General features: G+C 45.0%; 1 protein-coding gene across 1 annotated transcript in view; it reads left to right on the forward strand.

The window, feature by feature from the left end:
- SLC4A11 (solute carrier family 4 member 11) overlaps positions 1 to 22,527 on the forward strand; it is a 92,373-nt gene that overhangs the window by 38,178 nt on the left and 31,668 nt on the right. Inside the window, exons 5-9 of the mRNA XM_058024903.1 lie at positions 1,174 to 1,405; positions 2,616 to 2,697; positions 12,227 to 12,350; positions 15,616 to 15,822; positions 20,623 to 20,707. Of these exons, the coding sequence (XP_057880886.1) occupies positions 1,174 to 1,405; positions 2,616 to 2,697; positions 12,227 to 12,350; positions 15,616 to 15,822; positions 20,623 to 20,707 (730 nt within the window). The remainder of the gene's footprint in view (positions 1 to 1,173; positions 1,406 to 2,615; positions 2,698 to 12,226; positions 12,351 to 15,615; positions 15,823 to 20,622; positions 20,708 to 22,527) is intronic.

The raw sequence follows: 22,527 nt of genomic DNA on the forward strand, positions 1-22,527 counted from the left end.
AAAATTATAAAGGAAAAGCCTCATAAAATCAGGCCTGCTTTGCTAAATTAATAGCTGGCCTGTCACTTCTAAGTGCAGCTAAGTACTTTGCAAGTTCTCATGCAAAAACATCTTGAAAATGAGAGTTTGTTAACACAACAGTCTATTTCTAGGGTAGAAAACAAGTGCACCTATATAAACAATAAGCTCAGTCCCATAAGAAGATAGATAAACAACAAGCTCAGTCCCATCAGTGAAGGTAATATGTAAACAATTCAAGAATAGAGAGATTTGATAGACAAGTAAAATACCTTTTACTAACCAATGGAGTAATTAGCAAGAAAGCTATTAACCAGTTAAAGTTGCCCAGGAGGGCTGTAAAAACTGTATTAAACGAGTTGTGTGAATAAAGAATTAACTTTTCCTGCATGAAGAGACTGAGTTCTGACATACTGGGACTGTCTCTTCCATCTCAAAGCCAGTGAGTCTGGGACAGCAGAAGGAACCAGCAGAGAGCTGGGATAGTTTCAGCCTCTGCTGTCTTTTATTCATTATTGCTTTAAAGATAAATCTACAAAGGAAGAAAACTTCCATGGAAGTGGAAAGAACAGAAATTTAGCAAATGTCAGAAAAGTTGATGGGCTGGATGAGATTCCCCGCCTGCCACTTCAGACTCCCTAACTGGGAGGACTGGGGACAGATGGTTCCCAGTTTGAGGACAACTGGGTTGACGTAGCACTGAGATTCATACTGGTGATTTTTCATGCTGCTGAGCTCAGTGTCCATTTCTCCCAAATAACTTTCCCTTGTTTTTTTCAAACTTCCTGAATTACTTGAATCTAAAAAAGATTTAAAATGCAAGTTAAATATTTTGACTTTTAGACCAACTTATTCTAGGCTTAAAAAACAACCAACCACAAAAAAGCTTTTTTTAAAAAAATTCTGCTTTCTGTGTCAGTATATATATGGGTATAAATGGTACCTGGGCATTCACCTGTGGGCACAGTGTTAGGATAAGCCTTGAAAATGCAAACCTTCCATGCATTAATGCATAAAATGCTTTTTCTCCTGTGATCTCCATGGGCAATAGAATCTTTGGTTGGGTGCTAACCTCAGCAAAACTGCTTGTGAAGGACCCAAATTCTGCTTTGCTGGTTTTGTGTACAGCTGTCTCATGCTCTTTTCTCCACACAGTACCTGAAATTAAAGAATTTTGAGGAGGAGGTGAGAGCCCAGAGAGACCTGGATGGTTTCTTGGCCAGAGCCAGCATCATCCTGGATGAAACAGCCACGTCCTTGGACGATGTTCTCCGGGAGATGCTGAGACATTTCGCCGAGGATCCTGAGAACATGGAGCCCAGCTGCAACTTCGAAAAAATCATGAACACTTTATTCACAGATTCAGGGACCCCACGGGAAGGGAACGGTAATCAGCTCTTTGCTTTGCCTGCTGGGCTGCTCTTCATTTGCCATCCTTGCCATGGTGGGGTGTGCTGGACAATCACTGTGTGGTCCCCAGGCTTGCATGTTGCATGTGATCCCATGGGCTGATTTTTTTTTTTTCCATGTCATTTAGACTGAAGGGCCTCATTTCTCCTGGGTTTTTGTGGTTTGGTGGAGTCTTGCTCCCTGTTTCATTAAGATCATCCATTGTGGTGCTCTCTGGGGTGTCTTGTCTGTGTGGACCCTTTTGGTTTGCTTGTCGTCATCAGCAATGGCTCCTTTGCCTTGTGATTCTCCACCTGAATTCACACAGGCTGAGGAATTTTGCCTGCTTTGGATGAGTAACTGGGGAGGGTTGATCCTTTGTGTCACTCCCAGCCCATTGGAGGAAATTGGAGACACTTGATTTTCCTCCAGAAGCTCAACTGGGGCAGCCCTAGCCAAGGTTGTTGGCTTGGTATCACCTTAAGCTGTCAACAACTGGTATCACCTTAAGCTATCAAAAAATGTTGTAGTGTAGTCTAAAAAAATACTGCCTTGTAGCCCAAGATGTGAAGAAGCTTAACTGAGCATTGTTTCTCTGTAGGCATCCTTGATGGTTCAGAGCTACCAGGAACGATTGCACTATCATATCCAGCGCACCTCAAATGTAACTGTCACAGCCTGAGTGAATTTGTTTAACAGATATGTCAAGTCCTGAGCATGTAGTAAGCATGTTCATGCTTTGGTTACTTCTTGCTACCTGTCTTTAGAGCTTCGCATTTGTAATCCTTTTAATTTAGGCTTTCTGCCAATAAAGAACAAAAAGTAAGTAGTGCTGTAAAATAGTGTGAGAGCAGTAGCTGGGAAGAGGGGGAGAGAGGGCAGGGGATTGGGAAGGTGACATCCCTCCCAGTCCTGTCTGTGTGTGTGTGGTGGATAATGCTAATCTAATAACCCAGTACTGCAGGAGGATGATGTTGGGAGGAGAAAGCAGCTGCTTTTCTAAGCTGTGAATAGTTTAAGGACACAGTTCAAAAGCAGCAGGGCAAATGTTTCCATCTCTCTCTGTCAGCCCCCACCCCTGCATTAGTCCACTGGGCAGATAGGAATGCTTGGGATTAGTAGTCAGCTTCCATTTAGACAGAAATGTTATTTACAGCTGCAGAATAAATGAGGACAGCCTGTGATGTTTCCCTCTCTTCTCTTCCCAGTTCACCTCTTATCAGACACAATTCAAGGGGTCACAGCCACAGTCACTGGGGTGCAGTATCAGCAGTCCTGGCTCTGTATCATGTAAGTACCTGGCTTAGATGAGCAAAATCACTGACATCCAAACCTTTTCCTGCTGCTGGGAGGAGCAGAGGTTCAGAATGTGCCCTTTTGGGTTAAGATGGTGGTGCTTGTTCCATCCATCCTGTGGGATCTGTCTCTCTCTGGGCTGCTTCTCTTGGCAAACACATGCAGTAGGTGACCACAGCCCCTGCAGGGCATTCAGCTCTTGGATGTTATAGAAATCTGCTGTTAACAAGCTAAGAATGCTGAAAAAATGAGCCAGAAAATGCTAATTACTGAGAAATGCTAATAAGGGGACAAGCAAACTGGTTCATGGACTGCTTTGCCTGCCAAAGTCTGGGAGACTGGACCAAAAGATTTCTTAGGTCCTTTGATGGAACCATCCAAACTTTGTAGCTGAAAATTGAAGTCAGACATTCCACACTATTTAGACACTGATTACTTTGTCTGACAATTAATTTGGACGCTGATTAATTGTCAACACTGTTAAACATTGGAGGAGCAGGCCCTTAAGAACTCTGTCACCTGGGATTTATGAGATGTGGTGGCTTCACCCCAGCTTGCACTTGACCAGAACTGGGGTTTGAAGTTATTGTCTCCAAGTCAGGCCTGTGGGGTGAGCCAGGCTGTCCCTTCACAGGGGAAAAGCCAGAACCTGAGTCCCTCAGCCAGCCAAAGCTGTGCCTTTTTGACTCTTGCTTTATTCCTGTGCATTCTTAAAGTCAGAGTTGTCAAGAAATATGTTAATTCCCAGAGAAATGGCTGGGATATGTGGGATAGGTGCCTAAAGGCATGCACATATTTTAGCCTTCCCAGCCAGTTTGCTGGGACAACTGTCACAATAGTTTTCCTTCTGCTTGCTCTTCTTCTCCTGCCCTCTGCTTATGGCTGGGGAAAATGGAGAGAAATAGAGGATTAAAAAAAAATCAAAAAGTAGACGACACAATCAACAAACAAGGAGAAATCTTCCCCTTGTTTTGAATCTCTTATGAAAGAGAAGGATGTGATCTCCATGTGAAAAAGAAGTGATGGCATATCAGGGCATCAGAGAGCTGGATGATATTTTGTGCTTTTTGTGCAACTTTTTTTACACCTGGCACTTACAGAGCAGGACCACAATGAACAAAACTAATCTATAAAGTAAAATAGTGTCAGCCAAGAGGACTTTTGGGCAGTTTTCTCCTCTTTGGACGCCATAGGAAGGGTAACAGCAGTAAGGATAAGGTGCTGCTGATGCAGGGGATGGAAGTTGCTCCTGTGGGGTGAGGAGGGTTTTGGGGAGTGTTGCCTTAACACCAAAGCATTTTAAAGGTCAGGATACAAATGCTGTGATTACATACATGAGACTGAAAAGGGTGGGTTCAGCCTGTTAGGAAAGTGAGCCAGAGCTTTAAATGCATCCATGTGAGTAATCCTGGCTTCCATGACAAGAGATGATTTAAAAAATAAGCTCACAGCCTGAAGGTGTCTTGTGCAAAACTTTCCTTGTTTCTTCCTTTTGTTGCTCTGAAGAGGGAGAAGAAAGTGGTGGGAAAGCAATGATGAGTTATTAACCATAATTATCTAATTATTGCACTGTATTTCTGCTGGAGTTATTGTGCAACAGATTGTGAACCATATTTTTAGATCTTACATTTTTCTTGAAGTCAGATTGCAAAACAGCTTCCAAACCTCTGAAGTAAAAGGAATTTGTTGATGAAAAAATTTTCCATATGAGTGGGAAGAACCTTTAAGATATCTGCTATTCTTCATCCTTGCATTTGGTCTATACCCTTTGCTAAATTTTAAATTAGCACTGCTGGGCTGGTGTACCTTAACCAACTTTTAATTCCTGGTGGATGAGATAAAATTGATATAATAAGATTATATTAATGAGGAGGAACAGCTCAGAGATAAGGTTTTGGTGGTGTTGCTTCTGCATAGATGATGAGGGGAAATATTAACAGCTGAAATTAGTTAAGGGTGAGAAAGGAAGGAATTGTGTAGGATATTCACCGAGTTGTGCAGAGCCTGCCTGCAGAAGAACATTCCTAATGAAGACAAAAATGTGTTTCCCTCTCCTTTGTGCTGGAAAGAAGGCTCTTATTTCTTATCTGATTTATCCTCTGTGAAAAGAGCAGTGGGGAAAACCTGGGGTTGAGATAATTGTTCTGCTTCTGTTGCATTTGGTGCTTTCCTGATGGTTTCAGGTCTAGGGAAGCTCCAGCAAGGTCAGACATTCCACAGGGAGCTGGGCTTCAGCCACAGGGCAGAACAAACCCTTGAGGAACTGAAGATCTCAAGGTTTCAATGTTACTGTGAAGTCCAGAAAAACAACTGAATTTTGATTCACTGCAGGCTTTAGGGGTGGTTTTGTCAGGAATGACCAGAACCCGATTTTGCTGAGGAGGGAAGGGGAGGAGGCTGACCAGGCTGCATCAGCTTATGGAAAACTTGGGATTCTTCTGTTAAAATGAGTATCAAAGCCTTTCATGCCCCAGTGGCCACCAGGGTCCAGCTCTGGAAGAATGAAGTTTTCTATTTGTGTACATGGTCATTTCCTGACTAGAAAGCAAACCTTGTTATAGATGAGTTCCATCAGCCCAGGACAAGGTCTCTCACCTTTGAAACCATGGACACAACTCTTTTTTACTCCTATTCCAGCATTTGCCAGAACAGGAAGACCCAAACTGGCCCAGAGATCTCCTCTGCTTCCCTGGGAAGCTGCTGCTTGTTGTTTCCTTGGAGAACCTGGGATGAGGGATTTCTGTCCCAGACTGGGGAGTGTTTACCTCAGTTATTTAAGTGAGGAAGCTCAGCTTCTGGCAGGACCTGCAGCATGGAATGATTAAAGCTCCCCTGAAGCACCCAGACCTGCCATGATCCCAGCACAGAGGGGTAAACTGGATGTTTTCCATGGGATAAATGGGAAAGAAGCTCTAGATGGAGCTGCTGGTTTTGGTGTTGCAGTTTTATACCTCAAAAAGGCCAAGAAACTCCTCCTTATCCCATGAAGACGTGACTCTATCACAACACAAGTCCTGTCACACCCCACTCCTTCTTTAACTGCCTGACAAATGAAGATGAAAATGCCTGATTTTTAATTTTTTCCTCTTGGAGTGAAGGATAGATTATTTTAAAATGGCTTAACTGGGTGCTGGTGGATTTTTCTCCCTCATGTCCTGCTAGGAAAAGCATCAGCTCAGTGGGTTACGGAATAAATATCCCTGAGCTGATGGAACTCCCCAGGCATCCCAGCTTCCAGGCTGTGTTCTCCCTGCCAGCAGATTGATATAACTGCTGATTTCCAGAGCTGAATCCTTAGAAGAATGTGAAATCAAGCTGCTCCATGGTCAGGATGGAGTAGTTGTAGAGCCATTTGTGGCTGGATTGCTAAAGCACATGGACTGGGCATTAAAGTGATTTCCTAAAGCTCTTTTAACAGGCAGAGCAGAGGGGAAAAAAACCTCTCAGCAAGCAAAGAGTGGTTCAGTGATTTGTGTGCTCTGTGTTGCTATAGAATTTCTGCCTTTGATGCAGCCTGTCATGGCAGTGACTCCTGTGGAGGAGTTTAACACAGAAAAACCCAGGTAGCCTCTCAAAAATAGGTATTGTGAGATGATATTGGATAACCAGCAAGGCTGCTGTTGAGATAATCAGAATTTGAGGAGTTAGATCCCAAATTTAATCTATTACTGTGAAAGATGTGACTCTCAACAGAACTAATGCCAGTCCATTTCATGTGTTTAAGGATTTTTCCAGACCCAGAGGTCTGTGGGTTTCTAGTAGAGTCACACTGTCTCTGATTTAGCTGTTGAGTAGATTGCAAATAGAGATGCTTCACTTGCTGTCTCTTCCTCAGATTGTTCTTTTAAAGGGCAAAAAGGGAAACTAAAACAGTTGGACTGCTTAAAACAAATATTTTCATTTAGAGGGATGATTACAAGATTTGGAGCCTTGAAAGCAAGAGCCTCTTCTCCAGAATTTACAACCATCATCTCTCAAGTGTTCTTTGGGCTCAGAGAACCATATAATCTTTTTAAGGGCCTCTCCACCCTTTTTGGTTTTTCCCGGATTATGCTGGAGAGCTGAAGCTTTTGCAGGTGCTGTTTTATGTCAAGAAAACCTCAAATTCAACCTCTGCATTAGGAATTTGGGCCCTGAAGAAGAAAGATGGCTTGTTTTGATTCCTGCAGGGTCTGAACAGGGGTGAGAAGTCTCCTTATAGAATCAGGAAGGTTGGAAAAGTTCAACCCTTAATGCAGCACCACCGTGTTCACCTCCAAACCATGGCCCCAGTGCTGAGTTTGTGAGGTCCCCAGGACAAAGGAGGAATTGAGAATCTGACTCCATGTTCTTAGAAGGCTACATTTATATTATATTATATTATATTATATTATATTATATTATATTATATTATATTATATTATATTATATTATATTATATTATATTATATTATATTATATTATATTATATTATATTATATTATATTATATTATATTATATTATATTATATTATATTCTAAAGCTATACTAAAGAAAGAGAAAGGATACAGACAGAAGTCTTAGCAAGAATGATAATGAAAAACTCATGACTGACTCCTCAGAGTCTGACAGAGCTGATGGTGATTGGTCATTAATTAAAAGCAAATCACATGAAAACAATCAAACATGCACCTGTTGGTAAACAATCTCCAGCCACATTCCAAAGCAGCAAAACAGGGAGAAGCAAATGAGATAATATTCTTTTTTTTTTTTTCTGAGTATTCTCATCTTCCCAGGAGAAGAAATGCTGGCGAAGGGATTTTTCAGGAAATATCACAGTGACAGCCCCAGTGCCACAGCCAACATCTGGCAAGGGTTCTTTGAATTCAGAGAACCAATTAATTTTCTTTTAAGGGCCTCTCCCTCCATACTGGGCCGTCCCAGGTGGTGCTGGAGAGCTCCTGCAGGTGCTGTGTGATGGAGCAGAATTCTCAATACTCACTGAGCTGGAGGAGATCCTTCCCCCTGGAGAGGATGAGTCTCCTGGAGCCCAGCAAGGTGCATTTCCCAGGCCAGAAGGACTCCCAGCCTGGAGTGGGGGGTGTTGTGGCTGAGACCAGCCTGTGCCAAGCTCTGGGTGAGCTGCCTGGCCTGGCCACAGCTTCATTCCTCACTTGCAGATCCTGCTTTCTCCACGCTGGTGCCTGGAGCTGCTCAGCAAAGGAAGATTTATTGGCAGTGGTTGAGAACAAGAAGTGTCATTGTTGTTCTGTGTGGGGACAGGAAAAGGCTGGCTGGCTGATTACCTCTGCTGGGCACTTTTTCATACTGCAAGGGATAATTTGTTTCTGAATTAACTTCCTTTCTTGCCCTTTTAAAAGAGGGTTTCTGTTTCTCTTAGGTCTCCATAATTTGACCCTTTTTATGATTTGCTTGAGCAATGTGTTATTACTCTGATAACATCTTGGGTGTGGGGCAGACCTGGGGCACGTGGGACTCGGTGGATCTGGGATTTTGGTGGAGCTCTGCCAGTTCTCACCATCCCAGTGCCACCCTCAGCACCACCAGAGGCAGAGAGGAGCACAGGGAAGCAGAATTTGTGCTATCATTTAAATGCCCTTTTTACAAGCTCAATTATTGGGGGATCAAGATAAAACTGCTGAGAACACAACTTGGCATCTCATTAAATCATAGTCCAGCATTTCCTGGGCTGACTAATACTGGGTGAAAATAGATTTTTTCAGCTTTCTGGCCAAACCAAGGGAGAATCAAATGTAGCTCAAGTCAAACCGAAAAGGAACTTGGAGGCTTTGACCAAACCAGACTTAATTTAGAGTCAGCTGAAAATGTCTTGCTAGTTCTCAGTTTTTTGGGGCTATTTACCCTCCAGCTTATTTTTTTTTTTTTAGTGGGAGTTTAGGTTCTACTTTTAAAAAAACTTGTTTCATTTTGAAAGTGACTTTCTTCTTGGCCGGAGTTGTGCTGACTTTTACCTGCAGTCTTGCTTGGCTTGGGATTTCTCCATGTAAACCAGAGAACTTTATTTTTTTGTGTGTCTTTTACAAATATTTGCACAATTCTAGTTGGGACTGCAGTTTTGGTTTGTATTGTATTTGTATCTGGGTTCTGGAATTAAAACAAAAGTGGGAGCTGTAAGTGCTACACCAGGGAATAGGATCTGAGTCAGCTAAATAATGGCTTAAATTTGAAGAAAAGCTTGAGCTGCTGAATGATGCATGGGCAGGAGTGACTTGGCCTTGCACTGGAAGTATTGAAACATCATTTTTTTCCCCAAATTAATGGATGTAACAGAGGGAGAGCAGACTGAGATGAGGCTGCATTCTGCACTGTTCCTCCTGTCCATGCAGCCAGGCTCAGGTACATCCCATCTTCTCTGTGGCACCTGCTTAAATCTGGTTTTAATCAGGTTTTTCCTCACTAAATCAACTCCAGCCTGATTTGTAAAGGTGTTATTGATCTAAATTATTTGTACATTGACCTAAGTGTTAGAAATTCTCAATTTTGCTGGTGTGATATTTAGATCCCTGTGTCAGTGTCCATAGAGTTCTTTACAGAGGAGCTGGAGGAGACTCTCAGAAGTGTGAGAAACCTCAAACTCCAGCACTCTGAATAAAACTATTTGAGATGAAAAGTGTTGATAATGACAATTAATTTCTTGGTGTCTTGTCAATGTCAATTCCACTGTGTGAAATATTTCAATACTGTGGGATCCTCTTTCCTCAGCTTAAGAAAACAGTGAACTCCTGACTTAGGGAAACGCAAATTTTTGGTGGCTGCCATGGAAATGAACTTATATGTGAGAGAGACCCAATAGCAAAGCTCAGTTTTTTTTGCAGTCCAGTTTTCCCTCTGTACCTACCCAAGAAGCTCTTGAGCTGAAGTGGGATTTGGCACTGCTGGCAGGACTCTTGTCTCTGGAAAACACAGCTCTGGACACAGTTCATGGAGCTGAAACATAACCCTGTCACTCCAGGGAGAAAGAAAACTCCAGAACTTGTGGCTTGCTTTGTTATTGCGCTTTATAATAGGCTTTTCCAGATTGCTTTGTACTTGAGTGGTTTCTTGTTTGGTCAGGTCCTGACTGGTGCACATGGTTGGAAGGAAAGGTGAATGAGAAGTGTTGGTACAACTCTGTGAGCCACAGGTGCTGATACCTGCTGCTGCTGGCCATGGCTGGGATAGAAAGGATGTCCAAAATGCCCAGCAAACCTTTCTTTTCAAAACAGGGTAATTGATGAGCTTGATGCCTCAGGTTTTGGCTTTTCTATTTTTCAGATTCTGTGCTGCTTTAGTGTGTGGGCCTGGGTTTCATATGAGGGGATGGTGAGCTCTCTTCAGAGCAGGGAGACAAAACAATTCCTGCTCCAGCTGGGGAACAAGGACAAATGATCCAAATCTCAGCCCCAAGAGCACAAACACCGTGGGCTGGAGAGAGAAAAACAAGCAGGATGAGACTGCATGGGCTAAAGCTGGAACTGGACAATTAACTCCAATATGCAAATGGGGCAGAACTTATAAAAGTGAGAGACCCCATGACCAGTTATCCATTTTGTGACCATTTTGGTTCATCTTGGGTGCAGCCCTGGCTGGGCTCTTGTGCTGCCCAAGGTGGATCCATTGAGGCCTCCTAATAAATCCCTGCTTTATTCTTTAGCTCTAACCTCTGTTCTGGGTCAGCCTTCACAAGGCATCAAGCTCAGCAGCTGAGGTGTGCAAATGCTGAGAGCTGAGCTCAGAATTAATGTGAATGCTTTCAGTAATCATTCACTGCTGGTGACCAGGTGGGTGAAGGTGGCAGAACTGAAGGTGTTGGGCCACTTGAAGGTTCTCCAGTTGGTCCAAAGCCCAGAGTTCAGGTCCCCTCTGGCTTGTTGAGCTGTAACACAAGGAGACTTGTCTGCTGTCCAGCCACAGCTGGATTGCAACCAGGGGCTTGGCTTTGGTTGTGAAAACAAGTGTTGCTTGCACTCTATTTTCAATTACTTCAAAAGATATTTATTCCTCACCTTAAGACCTGCCTTGATCTTTCTCTCTTGCAAAGCTGATTCAAGTACAAAAAGAACAAGAGGCTGTGGTGAAGGGAAGTTAGGAAATAAATGAACCAGTGTCATTTTTCTCATGCCCTGTATTGTTCTAATTAAGCTGTTTGCTTGCTCTCAGACAAGTGTCTGTATGAGATTAATTTGTAGAAGCAGGCTGCTTCCAGTTTGAGATCAGGAAGTCAAACTCAGTAAGAAAATACTTGATGGTGTGATTTTTAATTTTTTTAAACGCAAATATTGAAGATATTAAAATCTGATTTTCTATCTTCAATCTATTGAAGATAGAAAATCTGACGTAGTCCAGACCAGGACATCTCCAGCCAAAGATCTTGTTAATGGAACAGCCCTCGGGGTGCATGGGGGTGAGAATGCATCTCAAAAACAAAGAAACAAGATGGATTATGGAAGAGAAATTAGAGAAATAAATCCTCTGTTGGAGGACTGTGATAGGTGCTTGTTAGATGAACAAAAGAGAGGAGGCAGCTGAAATAACTTTGAACCAGGTAAAAGGAGGGGAATATATAATAATGACTCTGAGGTAGTAAAACACTTCCATACCTCTTCCAGGTGCCTGTAGACAAACCCTGTGTGCATTTTCCACCAGTGGTTTACAGAAGGGTTGGGAAGTGGTTGGTGGCTTTAAAGGGAACAGGAGAGCTGCATGCCAGGCTGGCATTACTCACTTGCTACCCCTGGAGCAAACCCCAAAATTTTCCAGCAGGCAAAGTGGCAGCTAAACAGGTCCCAGCTCTGGTTAAATATCCTGGGGTGGAGACAAACCTGATCTTTCACAGCCTCTGGAGATGATCCCTGTGTTCATTCCACACGACTTTCTTTGTTAGTCTTGGTTCTGGGAGTCAAACATCCATCCCAGCCCCTGGATCACAGCCAAGGATTTCCCTCCAAGCACTAATCCCATCTCTGTGGTTCTTGAGCAGGGAGGTCAGCCTGGTTTCTTTAACACTTGGGAGCCAGAAAGTGGAAAACAACAGCTGGGAGCAAATGGGGAAAACCATTACAACAGAGAGATCTGCCTGAGGCAGAAGTGGGAGTACATTGGCTTGGCATTTTGCCTTAGTGTTTCCAGAAGCACCTTGGGAGATCAGGTGAAATGAAATGTAATCTGCTTTCCAATGATGCAGGTGGTTTTTAATAAGAGGCTTTTTTTTGTGTGTGTGTGTAGAAGCTTCTGTAGCTCTGCAGGTACTCAGTGTGTTGTGCTCTCTGTCATTTGTTTTCTTGGCTGTTAAAAAGCAGCTGGAGGAAAAGGCAGAATACACCTTGAAATCTTGAAAGGTATTTCCCATCAAAACATAGATGTCAAATTGTACAAAAGGGAGCAGAATTGGGCTGATAGTAACTAAGTTTAAGACTTCAGATGTCTTCAGCCAACATCATAATGTGTTTCTCAAAGGTGAAATGTGTTTTTATACCATGTGCACCAGGGGAGATCATGCCTGGAGTTGTGGGGCCCAGTCTGACAATCCCCTTTTCCCCACAGTTGCACTATAAAGTCCCTTCAGCGACGTCACGTTTGCATCAGCCGCCTGGAGAGGCCTCAGAACTGGGGGGAGAACTCCTGTGAAGTCAGATTTGTCATACTGGTCCTGGCTCCTCCCAAAATGGTGAGTTTTGTTCTTCTTGCTCCATAATTTCAGCAGTTTCTCCTGAGTTTGCTGTTCCTTGGGCTCCTCCAAGGGTTAATAAATGTTTTTAAACATTTATTGGTTTGTTTTTAAAACACAAGGGGATGTGAAAAGGCCTGAGGTCTTCTCAGCAGCTGTCAAGATGATTTATGCTGCTGGTGAGGGGTGGATTGGCGGGCTGTGTCCTTGTCTCATGGCCTGTATCCTCATGGGGAGGAGAACACTCTCTGGTCCCCACAAACACCTGGGATGCCCTTAACACTCCATGGATTCCCCTCTCCAGCTGGAGCTGCTATTTTTAGAAGTAAGAAATGCTGTTCCTTGCTAAAGCCAAGCTTTTGAAAGGCCCTTGTGAGCCTACAGCTGGTGCCCCAGGGCAAAGGTCTGGGTTGCTTCCCAACAAACTTCCCTGATGGGGCTGACATTTACCCTGCACGTGTGGCTGCAGCAGCTGGAGGTGATGCAGCCAAGAGGAAGATGATTCTTTTTTGAGCTCTGTTGCAATGAAGGTGAGACTTTCTGGGAGCTGTGGTGCTTTTAAGGTCAGCCTGTCCCTGAGGGTCTTTGGGTTCAGAGCTTTTAGCACCTGAAACAGCAAGGTTAAAGCTTGCTCAAGTTCTGGTTCTTTGGTGTTGACAAGAATGGCACAGTAGAACATTTTTACTGCAATCAGAATATCCTGAGTTGGAAGGGACCCACAAGGATCATCCAAGTCTGACTCTGCTATCATGGGGTGCATCAAGGTTAATTGGGGATCACCATCCTGTCTTCCTAGAAAGCCCTGGCCTGACCAAGGTGGTTCTTGCAGCTGATGGCTGAGTGGTTCAAAGCTCAAGACCTTTTCACACTTCAGCTGGCTGTTTACACCTTGGGGCTCTGCTCCTGGGAGGTGCTGGAAAGGTTGAGGACCTTTCCTGGGACAGGATATGTCCTGATTCAATTTCCTGCTCTTCAATGCTATCTGTGTGACCTTGGCACCTGCTGCTCTGGTCTGTCTCCTCCTCCCTTCACCACCACCCACATTTAAATGGGAATCCTGGTGTTTCCTTCTTTCCCAGGATTTCTGGCAGGTCTTTCCCAACTTGCTTTTGGCATGGACCTTGAAGCCAACAGGCTGAAAACATATTGATGTTCCTTGTGCAAAGCAGGAGGGAGAACACCTGGAGCTGTGTGCAGCTCCATGGATCTGTCCCTCATTGTTATCTGGGGCCAGCTACGTGCAAAGCCCTCGCCAGCGGCTCCATATCCGCTGGGATCCCCAGAGTTTGCAATTCCAATGGTCAGCATCAAATTAAGGGAAGGGAGTGGAGGCCAACAGAGCTTGCACTTGCCAATGTGCTTTTTTATTTTAAATGGGTTGGTGGAGCCAGCCCCAAGTGCGCATTTCTGGTGCAGCAGTTAAAATAATTAACCTGTTGACAGCATCATGTTCAGTGGAAGGGGGGAAAGTCCACAAAATGGGCATTTGTTATGCTGGAATCCAGATTCTTGGCCTTGCTAATATGGAGGAAGGTAAAAAAATAAAGAGCTTTCCTGCAAATATCTGTCCTCTCTAAACTGTTCATCTCCTTAGTGAAGGAAGAATGGGAAGAGCATTGGGAATATTGAAGCAATCATTGCAGCATCCAGCCCAAGGATTGTTGCTGCTTAGAGGTGAAAGGTGGAGCCTTCTCTGTGATGGCAAATCCAGGCTGGTTCACAGACTCTAAAAGCAAGTCTCAGGGAAAATCCTTCACTTGAATCCAAACCTCTCCCTGGAAACTTAAATTGAATGTGCCCTAGTGAGTGTTTGAAGGGACATTCCTGGTGATGGAATCCCAGAATAGTTTGGGTTGGGAGGGACATTTAAAACAATCTCATTCCAACCTCTGCCATGTTCAGGGACACCTTCCACTGTCCCAGGTTGCAACAAGCTCCATCCAGCCTGGCACTGAACACTTCAGGGATGGGGCAGCCGCAATTTTTTGGAGCAAATGGAAGATGGGGCAGTTACAATTTTCCTGAGCAAATGGCAGACAGGAGGATGATGTGAGTGATGGAGGAAGGACAGCATTAGCAATGACTCTGGGACCAGCTCAGTGCCACCCACGCCTGAGCTTCTGCGTCACCCACACTGAATTATTTGGTTGTGTCCATGGAGAAATTGTTCATCTGTTCGGTTGTGAATCATGAGAAGCAATTGGGATCAATCACAGATGCTCACTCTTCTTTTCAGAGCAGAGTGAAGAGCCTGGAGGTGCTCCAGGGCTGGGGGAATGTTTGGGTGTCTCTGGTAGCTGCTGCCTGATAAGTGTAGAGTGTAGAAGAGGTGGGTGGGTTAAAACTTGGCATCAGAAGGAGCTTTTAATGAGCTGTGGTTCTGTGTAATTTAGTCTTGGCAAGTATTTTACCTGTCCTGGCCACAGCAGGAGCAGGTCAGGGCTTGGAGAGCTTGGATTTGGTGGGTTTGTGCAGGGATTGGGGGACCTCAGCCTCCTTTACTCTTCCCTTTGCATTTAATTTCTTGCAGTAGGAAAGCAGCTTGGATTCTGTTGGAAGCTGGACCCCCACAGATCAGGCCTGTGTCTCACAGAAATATTAAATACTGAAAATAAACACTTTTTTCATGTCTGCAAGACTCCTGTCCCTTCCAAACATTTAGTGAAGACAGACAAGAGCTCCTTGTGTGTGTTCTCAGCTGTTTTTTCCCATCCTTTCCTCTGTGCCAGTGGTTACTTGAGCTGAGAGCTCTCAACCTCCACTTGTGCTGCCAGAATTGCCCCAGAGTGGCCAAATGAGTTGAGTTTTAATGCCCAGAAAATAGGAATCAGATGAGCACAATAATCTCAGTCTTTCAGATAAGACATCAGTACCTGCAGAAGCCTTTCCACCCCAGGAGCAGCAATGCTGAGGTGATGTTAAGTAGCAAAGATTTTTGTCTTGTCTTGAAGGGAAAGCAGGGATAAAATGCACACTCAGCATGATTCAGCTTTGGATTGGTTTCTGGGAAGTTGATCAAGTAAAGATCAATCAGGGCCTCAGGACCTGCGGTGGTGCCTCCAGAGGATTCCGCTGTGGATGTGTGCTCATCTGCAACAACTTCCACATGTGCCCTCCTCCCTCAGGTCTCTCTGGGATCCTGGGAGGTGGGCAGGTTCTTCTTCAGAGGGATAAATTATGGGGTTTACCTTTCAGAAGTGAAATTAAACGGTTTTACAAGCACTTTTTCTGTCTTTTTTTTTTTTTTTTTTTTTTTCCTGCTTAGAAAAGCACCAAAACGGCCACAGAAGTGGGCAGGACCTTTGCCACGATGTTTTCAGACATAACCTTCCGGCAGAAGCTTCTGGAAACCAAAACTGAGGAGGAGTTCAAGGAGGCCTTGGTGTACCAACGCCACTTGCTGACGGTGGCCAATCAGAGACCCTCAGGAAGGAAAGATGGGCGCAAGTCACACGGTAGCAAACACCTCAAGGTGAGGCTTGGCCAGCACCTCTGCCATGCCCTGGTGTCCAAATCCCTCCATCCATCCATCCATCCCTCCATCATCCATTCATCCATCATCCATCCATCCATCCATCCATCCATCATCCATCCATCATCCATCCATCCATCCATCATCCATCCATCCATCCATCCATCCATCCATCCATCCATCCATCCATCCATCCATCATCCATCCATCCATCCATCATCCCTCCATCCATCATCCATCCATCCATCCATCCATCCATCCATCCATCCATCATCCATCCATCCATCCATCCATCCATCCATCCATCCATCCATCATCCATCCATCCATGGGGATTTGGGGTGAGGAGGTGAACATTTGAGGCCAGTGGGTGCAGCAGCATTTCCAGGCAGCTCTCAACACCAACTCTTCCCCAAATTTCTGCTTTGTGCACATCCACCTTCCTCAGATTTGCTATAAATCTCCAAAAAGCCACTTTAAGGTGCTGAAGGGATGCAGAGCACTTGGGGGTTGAAATGGTTGCAGGACTTGGATTCCAGATGCTTAGTGAAGGGTGGGATTAATGGATCCCTGCTCCTTGTCGGTCCAAGGTACTTAATCCTTACAATCAGAAGGCTCTGAAGGAAGCTGCTGCTTGTCTTTCCTGCAGCCAAAAAAGCTTCTTGGCCATCTCTGCACGGTAATTTCACTTAAAAGTTGCCTGTCAGTATTTGGCCTGAATTCTCCCTGTTTGATCTGTAGCTCTGTAAAACATTATTTGCTTTGTACTTAAAAGTTGGAGGGAAATGCTGTAACTCAGCTTTCTTTTCTGGAATTTCCTGTGTGTTGGTCATTGCTTTGTTTTTCCGTTCAGAAATCCATTCTTTAAGCAGACAGCATACCTGAAAAACAAACTGGGCCATCCCCAGCATGCTGTTCCTGTCTCTGCATTACAAATAACCCCAAAGCTTTGGATTGCTTATAGTGCAGGAGCTGCTTCACTTATCACTTATTTTTTTCCCCCTGGAACAGATTTAAGGGGTTTGATCTGCACATCTGGAAATGAGCAAAGCTCATGTTTTGCCTGTGGAATCCCCTTGCTTATAGGTAGTGCTTTGAACTTTGCTAGACCCCAAATCTGCTCTTAACTTTGCAGAACAAGTCCTGAAACCCTCTTTAAACCCAGGTCATGCAAGGCAGGGATATTTGGAGTAGTAATTTACCTAAAGTAAGTTTAACCCTCTACACCTTGCCTTTCAAATGGATTTCTGTTAGAGCAGCTGAAGTGACTTTGTCTTTTGCTAAAAATAGCAAAAAAATGTCTCCAGAGGGGTTTCTGCTCTGTGGTTTGGTGAGGAGGGCTGGATGAGACTCTGAGCTTGTAGGTTTTGGCCCTGAGACTGGTGATTCCCGCTGGCCTGCTTGGAAAAGCAGCCTTGGCCAGGCTGAATTCTGATTTCTGTAGAGGGTGACACTTCTTCCTTCAGCTCTTGCTTTTGGCATTGACAGTTGTGGGCCTGGATTTGCTGAAGTGTTTTGTCTTTTTAAAACCATTTTATCCTTGAGCTCTTGGGAGATGCAGCCTTTCTATCCCCACCTCACCCTGCCAGTACAAAGAGCTGGGAAAGGAGATTTCCTGGCAAGCCAAGGTTTGCCTGGAGAAGTGAGGTTGATTTGAGCTCTTAGGTTGGATTCCTCAGGTCCTGAGAGCCATCTCCAGCTTTTCCTCCCATGTGGAGAGGAAGCATTTAATATGAGCACAAACCCATGTGAGACCAGGAGTGTAATTTCAGCCTGTCAGCCACCCCCAGAGAAATAAACACCCTCCCAGGAGCCCCTGGACTGTGACAAGTGAGCCCTCAGGAAGGTGTAAAGTCTCTGGGTGACATGAAAATCTGGCCTCTTGGGTCCTGCAGTGATGGGAGAGGAACCAAGCCTGAAATTCTGGGTGTGTGAGTGGGATTTTTTGCAAGTGCTTGTTTTTACCTCTGCTGAAATACTGAGGGGGATGTGACAGTCACATTCCCTGCTGTGCCTACAGCACTGTCACTTTGCTTTGGCTCGTCTCAGAGGATTATTTAGGCAAGGCTATGTACTCAATCATAATTAAGTCAGCCTGAAATCCTCTTGTTTACTGAGGCATCTAATTGTGATTTTGTTCATGGAGGAGCCCCTAACAGCTGTGATGTTTTTCTGGCTGTGATTTTGTGTCCTGTGTGGATTTGCTGAGGGGGCTGTGTGTGCTCGGCGTCAGCAGGAGGGGGATACAGAGGATGTTGTGGTTTTGCACAGATTCATGTCCCTGATCTCTGTAAAATACTCCTGCAGCCCCCCAGCACTTTTGGGGAAGGCTCAGAGTTGTTGGAGCACATTTTTTCTGTTTGGCTTTGTAGCTGGTAAGTGCTGGCTTAGCCTCTTCTCTAACCCAAATAATGGCAAGAAACTGGGAGACATTTGTAGAATGCAAAGTGGAAAAATTCATGAACTTCAGCTCTTTGGCTGGGTTGGGGGATAAAAGTGAAACCAAAAAGGGCTGTAACTTAGGAGGCCAGTCTTTCATATTCTGTATTTTTTATCTTTTGTAACTCAGTCTTTTAGCAGCCTTCTACTTTAAGGAAGGCTGGAGAGGGCGTGGAGTGACAGGAGAGGGGGGAATGGCATTAAGCTGAAAGAGGTAGATTTAGATGAGATATTAGGAAGAAATCCTTCTGTCACAGGGTGCCCAGAGAAGCTGTGGCTGTCCCTGGATCCCTGGAAGTGTCCAAGGACAGGGCTTGGAGCCACCTGGGATAGTGGAAAGTGTCCCTGACTTTGGACCTGGGTGGGCTTTGAGATCCCTTCCAAACTATTCTGTGATTCTGTGGTATCTCTGGTGCAGCCCAGGTTGAGTCTGAGGGTAGAGAGCAGAGAGGAAAGCTCACAGGAGGATCAGCCCAACAGAAGGAACAGCTTTTCCTGCTGGTGACGTTCCACTGACACCCCCTACCCTCATTCCACACTCACACACACAAGAAATAAGTGCGTGGAAGAAATCAGGGCGGGTCTTAACCATAACCCTGGTGCCTTGTGGGATGAGTTAGGCAGTGCTTTCCTCCTCTGCACACTCCCAGCTGCCTGGAACAGGTTTTGTTCCCCAGAGCCCCCTCCCTGCTGCCCCAGGCCAGCAGCAGCCTCTGCCCCTCCTTCCCTGGAAGATGAGACACCCTGAGCATCCTTTTCCCTGTGCTCACTGCAGCATGATAAGTAAACATCCCAGTCTGAGGCCATTGTGATTCTCTGGCTGACTCATGCCTTCAGGAATCTCTTTCTGGGGGGAAAAATTAAATTGCTTTTCGAGTGCATCTGGCTTTGATGTCCAACTCTGCCACCAAATATGGTTGAAGCACTGAGATTTTTTCAGAAATGCTTCAAATGCAGATGTTTTGCTGGTAACACATCTGTCTGCTCATCCTGGTTGTTCAGGTTAGAGTTGAAACTGTCTTAAAGTTCGAAAAGTCCTACAGGTGCATTGGCACATTGCAACAGAATTGACTTAAATAGCTGAAATCTGAGATGATACAGTCACTGATAAAGGAGCTGCTCCTCTTTTGCACCCCACACCCAGTGATTGCTGTGCCTGGTGTATTCCTCCTAAAGGAAAATATCCCCTTCTTTATTTTGTTTGTGGTACTGATTTTCCAGGTGCTGCAAACAGGTGAGTCCCAGGAGAGAAGGCAAAGCTGTGTGTAGTCCATAAAATGAGCACTGTACCTTTCTAAAGCAGTCATTTTTATCAGTTTCCACATGAGGCAGCCAAAGGAAGAGCTCCCTGCTGCTTTGAGATGATCTGTCACTGTAAATTTTGTGTCTGTAATTTTTATTTCCCCCCTTACACTCCCTAGCAGAGGTTATAAGTCTTCTGTGCCTGTTTCTGCAACAAATACATGAAATGTTTTAGCTGAGGCAGCTGGGGTTGTTATCACTGCATAAAGGTGCATTTGATTTTCTGAGTGGCTTGTGTGCTCTGAGAGTAACAGGAAAAAATCTGACAGGTGCCTCATTTGTAAGTGTTGCCTACCCTGATGCTTTCCATGTGCTTTCCATAAGGAAGGACTTGTGAGGATTGGGAGGCTGAGAGTCAATAGCAGCTGTCACATATTCCTGACAAGCTCCTCATTGCCTGTGGTGAGCAGCAGATCCTATCAGCAATCCCACTGCACCTTGCAGGCCCCCAAATCAGGAATAAAAGGGAAAATGTTGGATTTTTGGAACCCTTCCCCAGTGCTTTTATCGTGTTTTAAGGGCAGAAATGATGGTTGTGTGGATTTACTCAAGCTTTTCCCTGTTGATGGAGTTTGAGGTGCAGACAGCCTGAATTTCCTCGCATCTTTTGAGGTCTCCCTTTGCCATAGCAAAGCACTTGCTGGGGATCCTCTTTCAGAGGTTTCACATGGATTTAGGAGAATTTTTGTGCTGGCATCTAAAGGAAAAGTTGTGTGAAGGGATGGGGAAGGCACCTCAACCCCAGGACACCCAATGTCTGATCCATCCAGTGGATCCTCAGCTCCCTCACCTGCAAAGCAGGGGTGCAGATAGGGATGGGAGGGGGAAAAAGGAAGGAAGGGAGGAAAACAGGGTGGTCTGGGGGATTTTCTCCTTTACAATGCTATGAGGATATAAATTGAATCTGGGCGAGTTTATTTTTATTATCACGACAAGATGGGATTTGAATGCCCTATTGAAAATGAGCCCTCTCGCTCCTATCAGGCTTGAATAAGGAGCTTAATCTCTTTAACAATGCATGAGCCCTTACACTGACACAGCACTTCCTTCCTTTCTTCAGCTGCACGACTTTCTCAGTATTGGCAAGGGGATTTCTGATGACATTGCACGAAGATTCCCAGTGTACGCGCTGGATTTCACCGATGGTACGTTGGCCAATGTTTATGGAAGCGCTGCCCCGAGTGGGGAATTTTTTTTTTGTGATGTGATGTCCTGTTTACAGTGTGCATTCAATGTGTGCTTTGATATGTGTAACAGCTCTCCTGGCCCTTGTTTAAAAGGGTGTTTTGGCAAAAGCCTGTGAATGGGCAGCGTGGAGCACTGGAGAGGAGGCTCCTGCAGCGTTTCCTTAATGAAGGTGCTGGCTGTGCGCGGATGAGGGTTTTAATGTTTATTAAGCGGTGATTAAATGGATCGATTATTACCGTGTGTAGACTCACATCAACTCCTTGCAATCTAATTACTCAGCACTGGCCTGATTGGCCCTTTCTGCTGCCTCTGCAAGCTGGCTCCACACTAATTATAGTGATGCTGTGGGAGTTGAGAATGCTTAAACAAAATGTGAGCTGCAGTAACTCCAGCCCGGTGTTGTGAAAAACAGGATACGGCTCGTCCGCTGCCGCCAGATCACACGAGCAGCACACAGTGTTTAAAGTGAGCCTCAGCCTGATGCAGCTCCCACAGTGGCCTTGGGGTTTTGAAGAGTTGTTTTCTCCCTTTTCACTCACAGACTTTCGCTTTCTTGAAGGCTGGGCGGAATCTTCAGGGCAAAGTGAGGTTACAGAGCCCCAGCCTGACATCAAAACGTGTTTCCTGCTGCTTGTTGGGGAGCTGGTTAATATATTCAATCTCATACCCAGAAAGTTCAAATAAAACAGAGATTTAAAGTGTAGGCAGGGAGAACCTTGGAGATTTATCAGCTATATCAGGAATGTATCCCTTCCTGCTGTTAAATCCACCTTAGCTCAAGTGTGTGTCCCTGCCCTCCTCAGTGCACCAGGGCTGTGAAAGCTCATGAGATGAAGGTGATTTTCTTTGGATTAGGCTTAAAAAAACCAAGATGCCCACCCAGACCCCAATTTTCAGAGTCTTCTCTTGCAAAGCCATCTTCCACAGGCAGCTTAAGCTTCAGAGAAGCCTGGCCAAGGCTGTGGATGTGTGTCCTCACTCCCTTCCATCCAGCAGAGGAACAGAATGAGATGTTGGCTTAGCACAGGGGTTGAGTGCTGGCTGCTTTGGCACTGCTGGGATGGAACTTATTTTCAGGAGACTTGGTGTGATAGGAGGGCTAATGCTGATTTCTCTGGCGATTTGAGAGTATTTTGAGGAGGATGGGGGATGTAAAATGATTTTCAGGGGAGCAGCAAGGATTTGGATAAAACAGAAACAATTTTTGCTGTGTGCATCACTGGCATCAGGTCTGGCAGGGGACTTCAGCTCCGAATCTGGACACTTCATCCCTTTGGCTGTTGCTTTCTAGAGCTGTCAAAAGCTCATTTTTCATCATAAAGGGATTTTGAAGCACTTGAGAAGGGAACTGCTGCAGAAGTGCCTTGTGGGGACCCATGTTCACCTCAAGACAGAGCAGTGTCTGCTGTGCCTGTCTGAGCTCAGCAGGCACAAAACCATCAGATTTTGGTCCTGCAGCCAATTCTGGCTGTCAGCAGATTTAGGAGCCCCCTTCAGGGTCCATATTGTGGCTCTGTCTGCATCCATCTGTCTGGACCCTGTGGGTGCTGCCTCAGCCCTGGGCTCTTGGCTGTGAGCTCTGCAGGCTTTGCACACAATGATGTACGGAATAGGCATAAAATTGGGATAAAATGCAACCACAGGTTAAAACGTGTCAGTGATTTGTAATACAACTTCTGGAGAGCGGAAAAGAGCCCTGTAAAACTCCAGAACTACTTCAGCTCAAATGGGAGGTTCTCATTTTGGGAGCAGTTGTGCCCTTTCAATAGAAAAAGGG

The sequence above is a fragment of the Melospiza georgiana genome, chromosome 5, assembly GCF_028018845.1.
Source record: "Melospiza georgiana isolate bMelGeo1 chromosome 5, bMelGeo1.pri, whole genome shotgun sequence".
NCBI lineage: Eukaryota > Metazoa > Chordata > Aves > Passeriformes > Passerellidae > Melospiza > Melospiza georgiana.